General features: G+C 44.9%; 1 gene segment (V, D, J or C); it reads right to left on the bottom strand.

The window, feature by feature from the left end:
* Positions 1-10651: 10651 nt before the first annotated feature.
* On the bottom strand, positions 10652-11157 carry LOC100618106 (immunoglobulin lambda variable 4-69-like). The segment is given in 2 exon segments: positions 10652-10983; positions 11112-11157. Coding segments are annotated over 2 exon segments (378 nt in total).
* Positions 11158-15408: the final 4251 nt, after the last annotated feature.

Genomic DNA, 15408 nt, shown 5'->3' with positions numbered 1-15408 from the left:
TGGTGAGTCGTCATTAGCTCCTGGCTGCAGGTACCAAGGTCCTGACCCTCCCAGGGTAAGTCCTCCTGAACACCAGGAGCTTTACATTTTGGATGAGGTCATGGGTCTCTTGCTCAAGCCTCAGCTGCCCAAGGAAGCTTCCCCAGATTCCAGTAGAAGGTAATGAAGGACTGCCTCAGGGCTAGTGAGTAGTAAAGGATGCTCAGAGAGAGATTAGAGAATGGGAAGAAGAGAGCAAGAGACAGAGACTGACTTGGGAAGAGAGGAGACCCATATGAAGTGATGGTGCCAAAGTGCTGAGAGAGCACATCCTTGGCCATCCCCTAAGTCAGATCATGATGTCACCCAGGTGTCCCAGTGGATAGAATACTGGAGCTATATTCCAGAAGACCTGTGTTCAAATGCTGCTACAGGCATTGACAGGTTGTGTGACTTTGGGCAAGTCAGTTGACCTCTATCTACCTCAGTTTTGTCATCTGAAAATGAGGCATAATGATAACACCTGTCCCATGGGTTTGTTATTAAGATTGCATGAGATGATATTTCCAATTGTTTTGTCAAATTTAAAGAAATAAAAAGGATTTTTATTATTGGAATTATTATCAATTCCAAGGCAGGCACCTGCTGCTGTAGCAGTCCATCTTCTTCTTCCCCAAGAGGTTAAAGAGACACAATCTTCCATTCCTCAAATCATTTCCTAGACATAGACATGCCTCTTCCCTTTCTTTTTCTACAAATACTTGGTAAGTCATTGTTTGAGCTTCTACCCCAGCTCCACACTCCATTCCTTCAATAGCACACAAACTTGTCTGTGGACTTTCTCCTTCTCTGAGATGCCTCTTTTAAAGGAAACATGGTGGATCCTTTCATTGTCAGCCTGGTTAACAGTGTGTGTTAACCTGGTGTGGAAGAGGGAGAGGAGAGACTGGGATTGGTCATCCATTGTGAATCTTAAAACTGCTCAGACTCTACCTTAGAAGATTTGGTTAAGCTATTCCCTTATTGTAAATAATGGAGGTACTTGGTCAGGAATGTATTTGGAACTTTAAAATTACTCCACCCTGCTCAGACAGTGCCTTAGGGGAACATAAAGTTATAAACTCCTGATGGAACAATGAAAGTCCCCAACTCTTACTTATAGTGAAGCAAAAACCTTAAGCTAGGTCTACTTTTAGATGTAATACAAAAGGGTGCTAAGTACCTATAAATGTTAAATTAATCACTAAAAGGTCAAGCAACTTACAAAAGGCAAGCTTAACAAAAGAGGTGTGAAGTTTTAGTCTACCCAGAGAAGGTGAGAACTAAAGAGTGGTGAGAACTAAGAATGGGCAATCCTGGGGGGGAAAGCCTCTACTATGATTGGTAGATGTGAAAATTTAGGGGAGGTGACACAAGAGAAAATTTCTTTAAAAGGAAGGGGAGTTTGAAATTGAAGGGAGTTGAGTTTGGAACCTGAATTGGAGGGTCTCTTTGAACACTAAAGCTTGCTTAGAAAGATCTTGTGGTGAGTGATTAAAGACTGATTAGTCTCTCTTAAGGCTCAGATGGCCTAAGCCCTTCATACTATTTTCTCTTATTCTCTCTCTCTCCCTTTCCTTAATTCCTTCATTTGTATTAATTAAAATCTCCATAAAACCCAGCTGAATTGGGTATTTTTATATTTGAGAATTTTTCCCAAGGTGACCACTTATTTTTTTTATTTAAATCAAGACACTCAAAATTATCTTTACAGTTTTGGCAATTAACAGTCTTGAAAACCATATTTTCATGGTCACAGTGTATGGCAGAGAAAAACCCTCAAAAATTTATGTGAAGGGGGAAGCTGGGTATCTCAGTGGATTGAGAGCTAGCCCTAGAGATGGGAGGTCCTAGGTTCAAATCTGGCCTCAGGCACTTCCCAGCTGTGTGACCCTGGGCCAGTCACTTCACCCCCATTGCCTAGCCCTTACCACTCTTCTGCCTTGGAGCCAATACACAGTATTGACTCTAAGACAGAAGGTAAGGGTTTTTAAATTAAAAAAAATTTTTTAATTTATGTGAAATCCCTTTCCTTTCTTTATTACTTGCTCTGTCAGTCAGCAAGAATGGCTTTGAATAATTAGGGATAACAAGAGCAGGAGCTGAGAATATTGCCTCTTTTAACTTTGAAATTGCTTGCAAAGGCTCTGGTTTTAGCTTCAGTGGATCTTTCTCAGTGTCTTTTGTTAAAGTAGTCAGTCTTTTTGTAAGTTCACCATAAGTAGCTATCCATTGTCTGCAAAATCCTGTGGTTCCTAAGATATCTCTGAGTTGCCTTTTGGTCTTAGGGACACTCAGATTTTGTATGTCTGCTACTCTCTTTTGGGAAATCCTTCTGGACTCCTAAAACAGCACAAACCCTAAATATTCTATGAGAGGAAGGCATCATTGAAGTTTAGTTTTTGATATTTTGTGTTCCATCTTTTAGAGCTCACACAGAAGACATTTACTATCACACAGGCACACTTTTGCAAATGGTGATGCTAGAAGTAGATCATCTAAAGTGAATAAGTTTACTGTCCTTAAATTGAATATTTTTCAAATCTTTCTTTAAGATTTGAGAAAACAACAAAAGAATTTTTACAGAATCCCTGTGGCAAATGGAACCATGAATATTGATTTCCCTGCCATGTGAATTCAAATATCTTTTGTGAGTCTTCGTGTATAGGTATTGAGAAAAAAGCAGAACATTAATCAACCACAGTAAAATATTTTGCATGACTTGGGATAGATGAAATGATGGTAGTACAACTGGGTAAGATTTTATTATATGATCGTTAACAGCTCTTTTTAAAAAATCTTGAATGATTCTATAGACTACTTGTCTTTAAGCATCTAGCTTGGGTTTTTTTAACTGGTAAAATTGGGGTGTTATATTCAAAGATGCCTGGTACTATTATACCTTGCTGCAATAACAAATTTATCATCAGAGTGATTCCATCAGTGGCCTCTTAACTAAGTAAATTTTGTGGAATGCATGGTGGTGGATCTCCTTTAGTCAGCATTTTATCAAGGTTCTGATTTTAATAAACCTACATCTGTAGAATGTGTAACCCATAAGACTTTTATAATAGTAGCATTTCCTGGCCAGCAGGGGCTACAAGAAGGGATTTTTCCTTTGTGGGTTGGACTCGAGGAGGAACAGGGAGTCTGAGAACCCGGGTGAAGAATGAGAGACACAGACAAGTCAATGTTTAGGTAGGCAAAACCCCTATGATATTCTCCTAGGAAGGAAAATATGAGAACCAGTGGAACACATGGTAGAGAAAGAAAATAAGGTAAAGAATGCAAAGCCGAGAGAGACTAGAGGTCCGAGAGGGGAGAAGGTCCCAAGACAGGGAGAGGTTCCAAGAGAGGGAAAGGTTCCAAGAGAACCATCACAAGGTTGCCTTCTATTTTTATTACAGCATGGCTTGGGAGGTAAAGCACATAACAAATACGTAGCAAAGTATAGACAATTCAGATTGGATGGCAATGAAAAAGGTGACACCCTCTGGGCGTGTTGGGTGTATCAAGTTCAACCACACGCTTTTACAATGGAATTCGACTTCACACCAAATGTTAATGAATCTGCCTTGAGCAAGGGCAGCATGGAGTGTCCGCCTACAGATATCAGAGTTCAAACCTTGTGTCTGAAGACACAGTAACCATACAATCATTTATATTTCTTAGATGTGAATATGCTTGAAATGTTACAATAATATCATCAGGTGTCTGATAGATGTTATTCCCTTCCCCCTCTAATTCTACTCCAAGTATCCAAGAATAATACAGGGAAAATATTTAGGGATTTTCTGGGAGTTTTAAAGAAGTATCTCCAGTTGGAGTACATACTATTATTGCTCTCAATTTACAAAGAAGATCCCTACCCACTAGATTCATTGGGCAATTTGGCATCAAAAGAAGAGTGTTCTACCATTAGAGGTCCAAGTGAAATCATTCTTGGTTTTAGCTTTTTGACTTTTTGAGATCTTCCTATCACACCCACAACTTGTATTGAACCCACTGCTTTGCACTCCTCAGGAGATTTCTGCAACACAGATTGGGCAGCACCTGTGTCTAAGAGACAACCATAAACTTGTGTTACATTTTTTAGGGTTAAATGGGGTTCTATGTTATTTTCTGGAGAATGAACAGGTATCCCAGGAGCTAATACACTAGTGTGACAGAAGCTGGCACTAGAGAAAAAAGTGCCAGGCTGAAGAGTATGTGCAATCTGGAGGAGGAGAATACTCTGGCTGGGAGAGCAGTGAGGGTCTCTCGGTCTTCAGAAGCCAAAGAGAGAGGTTGAGGAAAAGACTTTCTCCTGAGATTTACCCATTTTTCCTGCTGGTGACTGGAAATCTTTCCCTCCAACTCTTCTCAATTGAAGGGACTTCTGAAGAGAAACCTGAGCAGACTTTACCTCATCTCCTGTTGCCCAGGGGTGAGTCAACCTGACTTGCTCTCAGGGGGGCTCAGGCTGTCAAGGCCTGATTTCCCCCTAAAAACTCAAGGAGGGAGGGGAAGGGGTTTAGATAGAGACAGGGACCCCCTTTCCCCACTTTCCTTTTCCCATTCTTCCCTGCCTGTTATTCCTTTTGTATTACCTGACTGAGTTAACATTAAAAGTTATCTGTTCCCCAAACTGAGTGTGAGTGAATGGATCAAGGGGAGACCTTTTGGGTTCGAGTAGTGGAGGGTGGACAAGAGGGACAAGAGTAAATTGGGGAGAGCAGTTTTAGCTAAAGAGGTAAGGCAGAAGGGGGAAAATCTTCAAACCCCATCTCCTCTCTCTGAGCCAGCCTGCTACATCTGCTGTCTCCCCTGAACCCTGCTTTGAGAAGCAGGTTCTCCTCTCTTTCCCCCTCCATACGAAAAGTCCAAACTTCCCTCAGGGTACAAACTCCCATCTTTTATCTTTTTTTTTTAATGCACTAGGGTCAGGAAAACTCAACACCTGTTCCTGTTCCTCTTTCTCTAATTCTTCATTGATTTCCCCTGTACTAATTTGCCATGTTTTTAAAATGTCTTTGTCATTTTCATTAGTTCGTATTCCATTGCCAATACTTCCTAGTCCATTTTCTCCATATGCTTGATTTTTAACTGCAGTCTTTGTCACACCTTCATAATGAATTTGCACCTTTTTCTTATCAAGTTTTTGGGGACTCCCACCAGCTACCTGGGAATATTTTGGATGAGCACCTGCTTTGATATATTCTGGCATGGTATTCAGGTCTGTGGCTTCTTGTGAATTATGGTAGCACCCAACCTCAAAATACTTTGGGTCGTTTGGTCTCCCATACTGAAATGCATTATTAAATCGATTGTTAAACCTATAATTTCCATATCCTTTTTGCCTGAATACATTAAAGTGATTAAATATCTTTCCTTGTTTTCCCCTGAAGCTTTGTCCAAAGAATTGTCCCCTAAATGTTCACCCTCTCATGAGATGACCAAGTCTGCTACAAAGAAAACATCCTGGGGTTTGTCTGTATTGTCTGGGGTTGTAATTATTTCTGAGTTGTCTATAAGTTCTTAGGGGTGTATGGGGTGCTCAGGGAGGAGTAATATCTTTGGTATGGAGGGTTTGTTATGCCCTCCTAGGTCAGCTCTCCAGCCTCTGACCCTCACCTGACACCCAGCTCTCACTTGTGGCTCCTAGTAGCTGCTAGCATGCAGCAGCAGCCACACCCCAGGCAACGGCTTTGACAGACCGGCTAAACCTTGTGAGGGTAGCCATTGGGTTGTCGTGGACCACTGGTGAACTAGGACTTTGCTCATGCAGCATGTGAAGACTGCTTCGGCTGAACAGACGGAAGAAACCAATGAGAAGGTTCAACGGCTGAGATGGTGACGCAGCAAGGCACTGTGGAGTGCTTAGGGCGTGTTGGAGTACAAAAGACAACACGGCCATCCAATGCAGCTGAGGAAGTCTCCAGATGTAACGACTTTTCATGCCACTGGACCCAGGCTTCCAACGCCGAGAGAGTGGGACTGTCTCTGTGCATCGACTTTTCCACTTACATCTTCATGCACAAGTGTCTTTGTGCACAAAAACACACAAAGACAATCGTCATCCTTGGTTACCGAGAGACTACTACTACTATAAGTTCTTAATGCAGCTAATGTTTTTTTCCTGCACTTCATTGGATTTCAGTTTCTGTTTAAGCTCTATGATATCTTTGGTTAAGTTATCAATTATATCATTTTTCTCTTCTGATTGTCTATCTTACTCATCTTGGAAAACATAGTTAGCAATTATTCTGAATTTCATCAATACCCATATCAAACCCATTTGGACACTTACTGCAAAAATACTTTCAGACCACAGGGAAGGCATTTTTCACAAAACTTCCTGCAAATGTGATTTGTTTTCAACTGTTAAAATATCCATACCATTTTTCTGCACAGTCGGTAATTCTATCGAGAAAAGTGGAGGGAGTCTCTCCCACTTCCTGCTTTAGGTGCTCAGATTCAGACCAGGTTCCTGGGCGTCTGGAATTTTGCCTCATACTTTCAATTATTGCCTCCCTGGCTAGAGTTAAGGCTCTGTGACCCACAAAAGAGTTAACTTCCCAACCAGGATCCTGATTTGGCCAATCGGCAATTCAGGGTTCATTATTAGTGTCCTTCTCTTCTTTTGTTTAATTCCTCTTTCTGTGCACACTAATTTATTTCAATTTAATTATTAAATTTAGTGACAGAATTGGGCAAAATGACTTAACAACTGCTTTAATTTCATCTTCATTGGTGGTGTATGCACTCATCCTTTTTATGCTAGTTATTTCCTTTCTTTCTCCCTTTTAATAAATCATATTAATTGTGGAATGATCAACTGTGAAAGACTGAACTACTCTCAGCAATACAATGATCCAGGACGATTCTGATGGACTGTCCACCTCCAGAGGCAGAACTATTGGGGTCAGAATGCAGATCAAAGCATGTGACTTTCATTTAAGTTTATTTGGGGGTTTGGTTTTATGATTATTCCCTAACAAAAATGAACATGGAAATATGCATTGCATGATGGTACATGTATAACCCAGACTGACCTCACGAGTGCATGCCTGGACTCTGAGCGCCTGAAATGATGTCTGTTCTCGCTCTATTGGCACTGCCTCTGTTGTCTGCGTTCCTGGCCTCCTGAGCACTGGCAAGGATCCAAGGTGGCCCTCTATACAAACAGGATTTCTCTTTGAAGGAGGAAGCAGGAGCCCCCAATCCAAGTCTCAGCCACTCTCCACCAGCCAAATCCTGAAGCTTGAAGGCTCAGCTACAGCCTCCCTGGGTGTCCCTCTCCTCAGAGGCAGCATGGGACGGGGGGAAATTCTCCTGGTTCTGGGGTCAGAAGGCCCATTTCTGTCACCTCCTATAAATGTGACCTGAGGGGACATCATGGAAGTCCCTGGGCTGGCTGGGAGAGACAGGAAGGAATATGGAGCCCAAGGCAGACATATCTTATGTTATCTTATTCTTATTGCTACATTTTATCTATGCTAACCTGTACTAGGGACATAAATGAAAGAAAAGAAAATTTCACAATTTCACAACACAAATAATTAGGTATATACCAAAATCTCAAACCCTATACAGAGTTAAGGTCAAAATGGGTATGTGATTTAGACATAAAGGATGTTTGTATAAGTAAATGAAGAGAACAAAGAATAGAATACGTTTCATATCTATGGAGAAAGGAAGAATTTATGATCAAACAAATGACAGAAATCATTCAAGATGTAAAAAGGATAGTTCTGAGTATATTAAATTTCAAAGCTTTTGTATGAACAAAAACAATGTAACCAAGATTAGAAGGGGAACAACAAACTGGGAGACACCTTTGGGGTCCACTATTCACCCAAATATCACCTGTGGCTCCAAGAAGTTGTAACATATTTATCAACCACACCCCAGTAAAATCATGTGACAAAGAGGTAATCATGTGCCAAACAGCCATTGTTGAGTTGTGGATGGGGCTTGCTCTAAACATTTGAAGACTTCTGCCTTGGAATGGGTGGATGAGAAGAATCTGTTTCACAGGATATTAGGGTAGGTGAAGCAGGTGCTGTCCAGAGCTTTGAAGTAGGTCAGACATGAGAGAAGCCAAGGTCCTCCACGGTGTCCTTGGCCATCACCATCCTCTGAACGTTTGTCTTCCCAGTGGACTTCAATGACTCTGAAAAAGAAAATGAAGATGATGACTTTGTACAAATCTAACTCATTTCAATCCAAGTCAAGACCACATTGGTCTTCAAGTCAAAAACGAAGGACACACAGCAAGAGGAACAACAGAGCAGACTATGAATTTGAGCTGGAAGTAGAAAAAGGTGCCTCTAACACCAGGGTTCTCCCTAGATCCCTAAGGGAAGATGGAACTTTACTGGAGAAAAAAACTCAACTGTAAAAGTAGGAGCTGAACAAAGGATGATCATCCCTTCAATGGACTCTATATGAGGACTTATCCAGTACTGGCTTTCCTAATCAGGAGTGAATTTTGAATTCTTAGCCTGCTTGGGACCCTACATATCTCTGACTAAAACCAGCTGACTTGGCAGACTCAATAAAAGGCATTGCATCATGGTCAGTGCACATTGGCTACTTATCTATATCTGGGGGAATTTGCATTTCTCATGGGCAGGCAGCCTAATTCCAATCCAGGAATTCCAGTCTATGGAGGAGATAATGGGACTGGTGGTTACTCAGTCTTGTACAGGACAAGCAAAGGGTTTCATGTATCCAACGTTCTCTTGGTACAAGTTGGCCTCCATAGTTCTCCAGGCTGGCATCTCTCCATACAGCAGAAGGCTGGTGCTGCTAAGGAGGGAACAACCCTAATACAAGCATGGAAATATCAACTTGAAAATAGCAAGTTCCCTGAAACTTTGTTTTAATCTGGCTCTCCAAGAATCACCCAAAGCCTTGGTGGCTCTTCAGACTCCCGTGTATTTCTAGGTGGTCTACATCCTTCCTCTTCAGGGTTAAGCTCCAGTGAAGACACCAAGTGGTTTGAAAAGTGCTCCACAACTCTCAAGAAATGGTAAAGAGCACGCATGAAATCAGAGGCAAGTGGAGCAGCAAGGGGGCTCAGTGGATGGATCGGTGGCCCCAGAGTCAGAAAGACTCATCTCCACGAATTCGAATCTGACCTCAGATACTTTATTCCTATGTGATCCTGGGTAAGTCACTTAACCCTATTGGCCTCAGTTTCCTCATCTGTCAAAAGAACTGGAGAAGGAAATGACAAGCCAATCTAGTGCCTCTCCCAGGAAAACCCCAAATAAGGACACAGAGAGTCAGACCCAACTGAAATGCCTGAACAGCACCAGGCAAACAGGAGACCAGAGGCTGACAACAGTCAGCAAATCCCTGAATATCTGGGCCTGCTCTTGGGCCAAAGACAAGCTCCCTCCATTACCCAGGCCTGAGAGCATCCTCCTGACCACCCCATGGCTTGGGCATCACACATGCAACACTCACCCTCTAGGGATAGACTATGGCTGGTAGCTACTTCTAGCATCACTGGGAGATACTGTCCAGGCAGATGATTCATGTTTTTAAAATATTCATTATCTTCTCCCTGGGCCTGGCAACGTGTGTCTAACCCAAGGCAGAATAGGAGTAAGAGCCAAGCATTTGCAGTCAAGTGACTTGTCTAAGGTCACGCATCTAGGCAGTTTCTAAGGATAGATTTGAACTGAGATCCTCCTGACTCCAGACCTGGCTCTACCCACTGAGCCATTTAATATTAGCAGGCATTTGTGTGTGTCTATATATTACATGCAACAACCTATATGAATATGGCTTACCTATCCCATGTGTCTGTGTGCATCTATAAGCAGGTGCAGGTACAAGTACTTGTGTGTGTCTGAATGTGTATATGTAAAATATACATATGTGACCTTAACGTTTGCAAAGCTGTTTCCAAATATTATCCTCCCAACAATTACCTGGGAGGCAGGGGCTACTATGATCACCATTTTGCAGATGAGGAAACTGAGGCAGGCAAAGAATAGGAGGTTTGCCCAGGATCACACTAGGAGGGAGCATCTGGTGGCAAAATTGAACTCAGGGCTTCTTCACTCCAAGCCTTGCACTCTCAGCTCTTCTTTTCTTGGTCTTCTGGCCACTTGGCTGCATCTGTTCCTGTTTTCATTTTTCCAGGAGGAAGAAATCCTTTCTGTCCCAGCCTCAATAACCCTCTGGGAGCCTGTGGTAGACCAGAAGGAGAAATCCCTTTGGCCCTGCAGGAGGTGGCCACATTCTCCCTCATCCAGCCACCATTGCCTTAGAGCCAGCCTGGAACAGAGGAAAATATGGGGACTGAGGTCAGAGGGCCAGGGTTCAAGGGCCATCTCTGTCACTGACTAGAAGAGCAACCTTGGCAACATCATGGAACTTCCTGGGCTGTGAGAGAGAGAGCGAAACAAAGAGGGAGAGAGACAGACAGACAGACAGAGAGAGAGAGACAGAGAAAGAGAAAGAGAGGGGGGATGAGGTAGGGAGGGAGAGAGAGCAAGAGAGCCAGAGACAGAGAGACATGGAGGGAGAGCCCTGACAGGCTCTGGGCAGTTGTGTGGGGGTTATCCTGGCGCCTCTTGTGAAGCTGCGCCTGGGCTGGCAGGCAGGTTTTTGTCCCACTTCCTCACTGAATGCATCACTGTGGGTAACGATAACTACTACCACTGCTAAAACCATGACCACAGAAATAATCGGCTTCATCCTCAGCCTGGACGTTGCTGATGGACAGGAATCGATCAGCCCCAGAGCTGGAGCCAGAGAAGCGCTCAGGGATCCCGTCGGCCCTGCCTGTATCTCCATCACTATCGACCCACATGAGGTACCGAGGGGCCTTTCCAGGGCTCTGCTGGTACCAATCAACAGTATAACCACTGTGCTGACTGCTCAGGGTGCAGGAGAGTCTGGCCGAGCTCCCCAGGGCTGCAGAGGCAGAGGGAGGCTGAGTCAGCACAGGCTGGGAGAGGGAGCCTGCAAACAGAGAGACTCATTAATGACCCTGAACAAGGAGAAAGTTAGAAGGTGCTTTGAGATCCTCCTGAGAGGCAAGAACAGGGAGGGAGGAGGAGGGCAAAGGGGAGGTCTGGGATGGTCCTGACCTGAGCAGAAGGAGAGCAGTGAGAGACAGACAAGAGGCCAGGCCATGGCGAGAGGACCCGAGAGCTCAGCTTCAAAGAGCTCCCAGCTGAGTCTGGCCTCTCTCAGCTCCCTCTTATTCTCTCCTGGTTACTCTGTGATGGTGGCTGAGGGGCAGGCGGGGATTGATGCAAATCTGGGCCTGCTCCAGCCTCCTCTAGACCCCACCTGCATCCTCTCTCGGGGTCCCGGGGGGGGGCAGCCCTTCATGCAGGAGGATCCTTTGGGTCATTTGGTCCAGCCCATCTGAGACGTCATCCAGGAGTGATCACAGGGCTCAGAGCAGCCACAGGCAAAGCCAGCTGGGCTCATTACCCCCCCCACCCCACAATGCCTCCAGGCTCCCCAGGGTGTCACTGCCTGACCAGGACCAGCCCCACAGCATCCCCTGCTGGATACAGGACCCACATTCAGACCACAAGGAGGCAGTGCTCAGGGCCTCCAGGCAGAGGAGGGTCCCTGCTGCCTCTTCTGTTCATCCCACCCAAAGGTGGAGCCTCCTTTGAGCCCCAGCCTGAGGCACCCAGAGCAGCCCCTGTACTCAGCCCCTTCCCTGGCCTGGCTTCTTGCATTTAACACACTCTGCTTTCAGGCACTGATCCAGGCCCAGTTCTTGAGCTAGAAATTGTGGCCTCTCACTGGGCAAAGGTTCTCCTTCCCTGGCCTTAGAGCCTTCCCAGAGTCCAGCCTCTGCCCGCCGCCCCATCCCAGCCTGCTGGGGCTCCTGGACCTACAGGAAACTCTGCTTTCTGGGCCAGGGCAGCCTGTCCTGTCTCCCATCCTCATGGAGCTCCCTACAGCTGGGCTGTGCTTCCAGCCCTTCTTGGCTCCCTCCCCACAAGCCCTCTCAGAGCTCACAGGGTCTCTGAATCTCAGCAAATCAATGGACCAATAAAATATCTATTTGGTTCTCTGCTATGTCCCAGGCACTGGGCTTGGCCTTAGGAATAGCAGGACAACAACTCGGGCCTCCCAGCCTCCGAGAGGTCATCCTGGAGGGGCCACCATCTCCTGGGACCTCAAAGTCCTAAGGGCTTACCCTGCTTCCTTGGTAGATGCTTGGACAACCCCTCACTGGGTATTCACTAGGGGCTTTGGTCAGCCTCTCAGCTGAGTCTGAGTCCATTAGTCTCAGATTTCTTGGTCTTCCTCCCTCCCATTTGGGGTCTCATCACTCCTACACTGGCTCTGAGTGCATCAGATCAGCTGGTCATTGTCTAGACCCAAAGCCCCTCAGACAGGGTAAGTGCAGGAGGGAAGGGAGGAGAAACATGCTCAGTGGTTGCAGGTGAAGCCATCCCACATCCCCACCTTCCCACCCTGGGCAGCCTGGTCCCATGAGGACTAGAGGGAGGGAAATGTTTCCTTCCTGCTCTCAGATGGAGCCTGGGCCCATGTTCTGTCACTGCTTCCCTCCCCTGACAGATGGGGGAAAAGAGAACCTTTGTTACTGGCTGAGGAGCCAGAGGCAGGGAGCCAATCCCCAGCATCCTCAGCCAAAGAGGGTCTGGGGCTCTTGTCCTTCCTCCCAGGATGGGGGTGAGGAGGGAGGTGCTGGGAGTCCCAGGATGGAGGCAGGACACAGACTTCCCCATGAGAGGCCAGGAAATGGCCTGGGAAAGAGCAGATCTGCTCTGTCTTCTGAGGTTGTTATTTCTTGTGTTACCTGAAGACCATCAGGGACAGTTACTGCTGCTGAGGTTCAACGGGTAGGAATGAGGAGCTGCTGAGGGACCCAGCAGCAGTGGCCAGGCCAGAATTGTAGCCAGACTAGCAGCAAGAAATGATACCGGGGACCTAGGCCATTGATCCTTGGGGAGAGGACTGAGCCTGGGCACAGACCTGATTTGGAAGGAAACGAAGAGGGATGGACATAAAGTCCAAGTGGTTCTAGTTGATCGACATTCTTTCCAACACCCTGGATTGTAGAAGGGAGAGAATGAGTCCCTCCATATTGAGAGAAAATATTGGTAATGTCTCTATTTTAACGAAATGAATTGTGTTCATTCGTTCATTTGAACTGATAGTGGGGGAGAAAGAGCAGAATGTGAGCCTTAGCCATTACAGATAAGAGAAGACAAGCACAAGACTCAGGTAAACCCCTAGAATCCTGAGAGAAAATCAAGACTCTTCAGAGAATGTGGGAGGTGGGATGAAGATCCTCACATCCTTTCTAGCACTAGTTTTCCTGCTCAGGAGTCACTGGACTGAATTCATGACTGCTTGGGTCCCACCCCATTATCTGGACAACGTTGTCACATGTGGTAGGTCAAGATAGCTCAGAGCATGTTGGTGAGTCGTCATTAGCTACTGGCTGCAGGTACCACGTCCCTGACCCTCCCAGGGTAAGTCCTCCTGAACACCAGGAGCTTTACATTTTGGATGAGGTCATGGGTCTCTTGCTCAAGCCTCAGCTGCCCAAGGAAGCTTCCCCAGATTCCAGTAGGAGGCAATGAAGGACTGCCTCAGGGCTAGTGAGTAGTAAAGGATGCTCAGAGAGAGATTAGAGAATGGGAAGAAGAGAGCAAGAGACAGAGACTTACATGGGAGGAGAGGAGGAGACCCATATGAAGGGATGGTGCCAAAGTGCTGAGAGAGCACATCCTTGGCCATCCCCTAAGTCAGATCATGATGTCATCCAGGTGTCCCAGTGGATAGAATACTGGAGCTATATTCCAGAAGACCTGTGTTCAAATGCTGCTACAGGCATTGACAGGTTGTGTGACTTTGGGCAAGTCAGTTGACCTCTATCTACCTCAGTTTTGTCATCTGAAAATGAGGCATAATGATAGCACCTGTCTCATGGGTTTGTTATTAAGATTGCATGAGATGATATTTCCAATTGTTTTGTCAAATTTAAAGACATAAAAAGGATTTTTATTATTGGAATTATTATCAATTCCAAGGCAGGCACCTGCTGCTGTAGCAGTCCATCTTCTTCTTCCCCAAGAGGTTAAAGAGACACAATCTTCCATTCCTCAAATCATTTCCTAGACATAGACATGCCTCTTCCCTTTCTCTCTTTTTCTACAACTACATGGTAAGGAATTGTCTGAGCTTCTACCCCAGCTCCACACTCCATTCCTTCAATAGCACACAAACTTGTCTGTGGACTTTCTCCTTCTCTGAGATGCCTCTTTTAAAGGAAACATGGTGGATCCTTTCATTGTCAGCCTGGTTAACAGTGTGTGTTAACCTGGTGTGGAAGAGGGAGAGGAGAGACTGGGATTGGTCATCCATTGTGAATCTTAAAACTGCTCAGACTCTACCTTAGAAGATTTGGTTAAGCTATTCCCTTATTGTAAATAATGGAGGTACTTGGTCAGGAATGTATTTGGAACTTTAAAATTACTCCACCCTGCTCAGACAGTGCCTTAGGGGAACATAAAGTTATAAACTCCTGATGGAACAATGAAAGTCCACAACTCTTACTTATAGTGAAGCAAAAACCTTAAGCTAGGTCTACTTTTAGATCTAATACAAAAGGGTGCTAAGTACCTATGAAGGTTAAATTAATCACTAAAAGGTCAAGCAACTTACAAAAGGCAAGCTTAACAAAAGAGGTGTGAAGTTTTAGTCTACCCAGAGAAGGTGAGAACTAAAGAGTGGTGAGAACTAAGAATAGGCAATCCTGGGGGGGGAAAGCATCTACTATGATTGGTAAATGTGAAAATTTAGGGGAGGTGACACAAGAGAAAATTTCTTTAAAAGGAAGGGGAGTTTGAAATTGAAGGGAGTTGAGTTTGGAAGCTGAATTGGAGGGTCTCTTTGAACACTAAAGCTTGCTTAGAAAGATCTTGTGGTGAGTGATTAAAGACTGATTAGTCTCTCTTAAGGCTCAGATGGCCTAAGCCCTTCATACTATTTTCTCTTATTCTCTCTCTCTCCCTTTCCTTAATTCTTTCATTTGTATTAATTAAAATCTCCATAAAACCCAGCTGACTTGGGTATTTTCATATTTGAGAATTTTTCCCATGGTGACCACTTATTTTTTTTTTAAATCAAGACACTCAAAATTATCTTTACAGTTTTGGCAATTAACAGTCTTGAAAACCATATTTTCACGGTCACAGTGTATGGCAGACAAAAACCCTCAAAAATTTATGTGAAGGGGGAAGCTGGGTATCTCAGTGGATTGAGAGCTAGCCCTAGAGATGGGAGGTCCTAGGTCCAAATCTGGGCGCAGACACTTCCCAGCTGTGTGACCCTGGGCAAGTCACTTCACCCCCATTGCCTAGCCCTTACCACTCTTCTGCCTTG

The sequence above is a fragment of the Monodelphis domestica genome, chromosome 3 (assembly GCF_027887165.1).
Source record: "Monodelphis domestica isolate mMonDom1 chromosome 3, mMonDom1.pri, whole genome shotgun sequence".
NCBI classification, from domain to species: domain Eukaryota; kingdom Metazoa; phylum Chordata; class Mammalia; order Didelphimorphia; family Didelphidae; genus Monodelphis; species Monodelphis domestica.
Note: the sequence above shows the minus strand (reverse complement) of the source record. Positions and strands in the feature narration are given on the sequence as shown.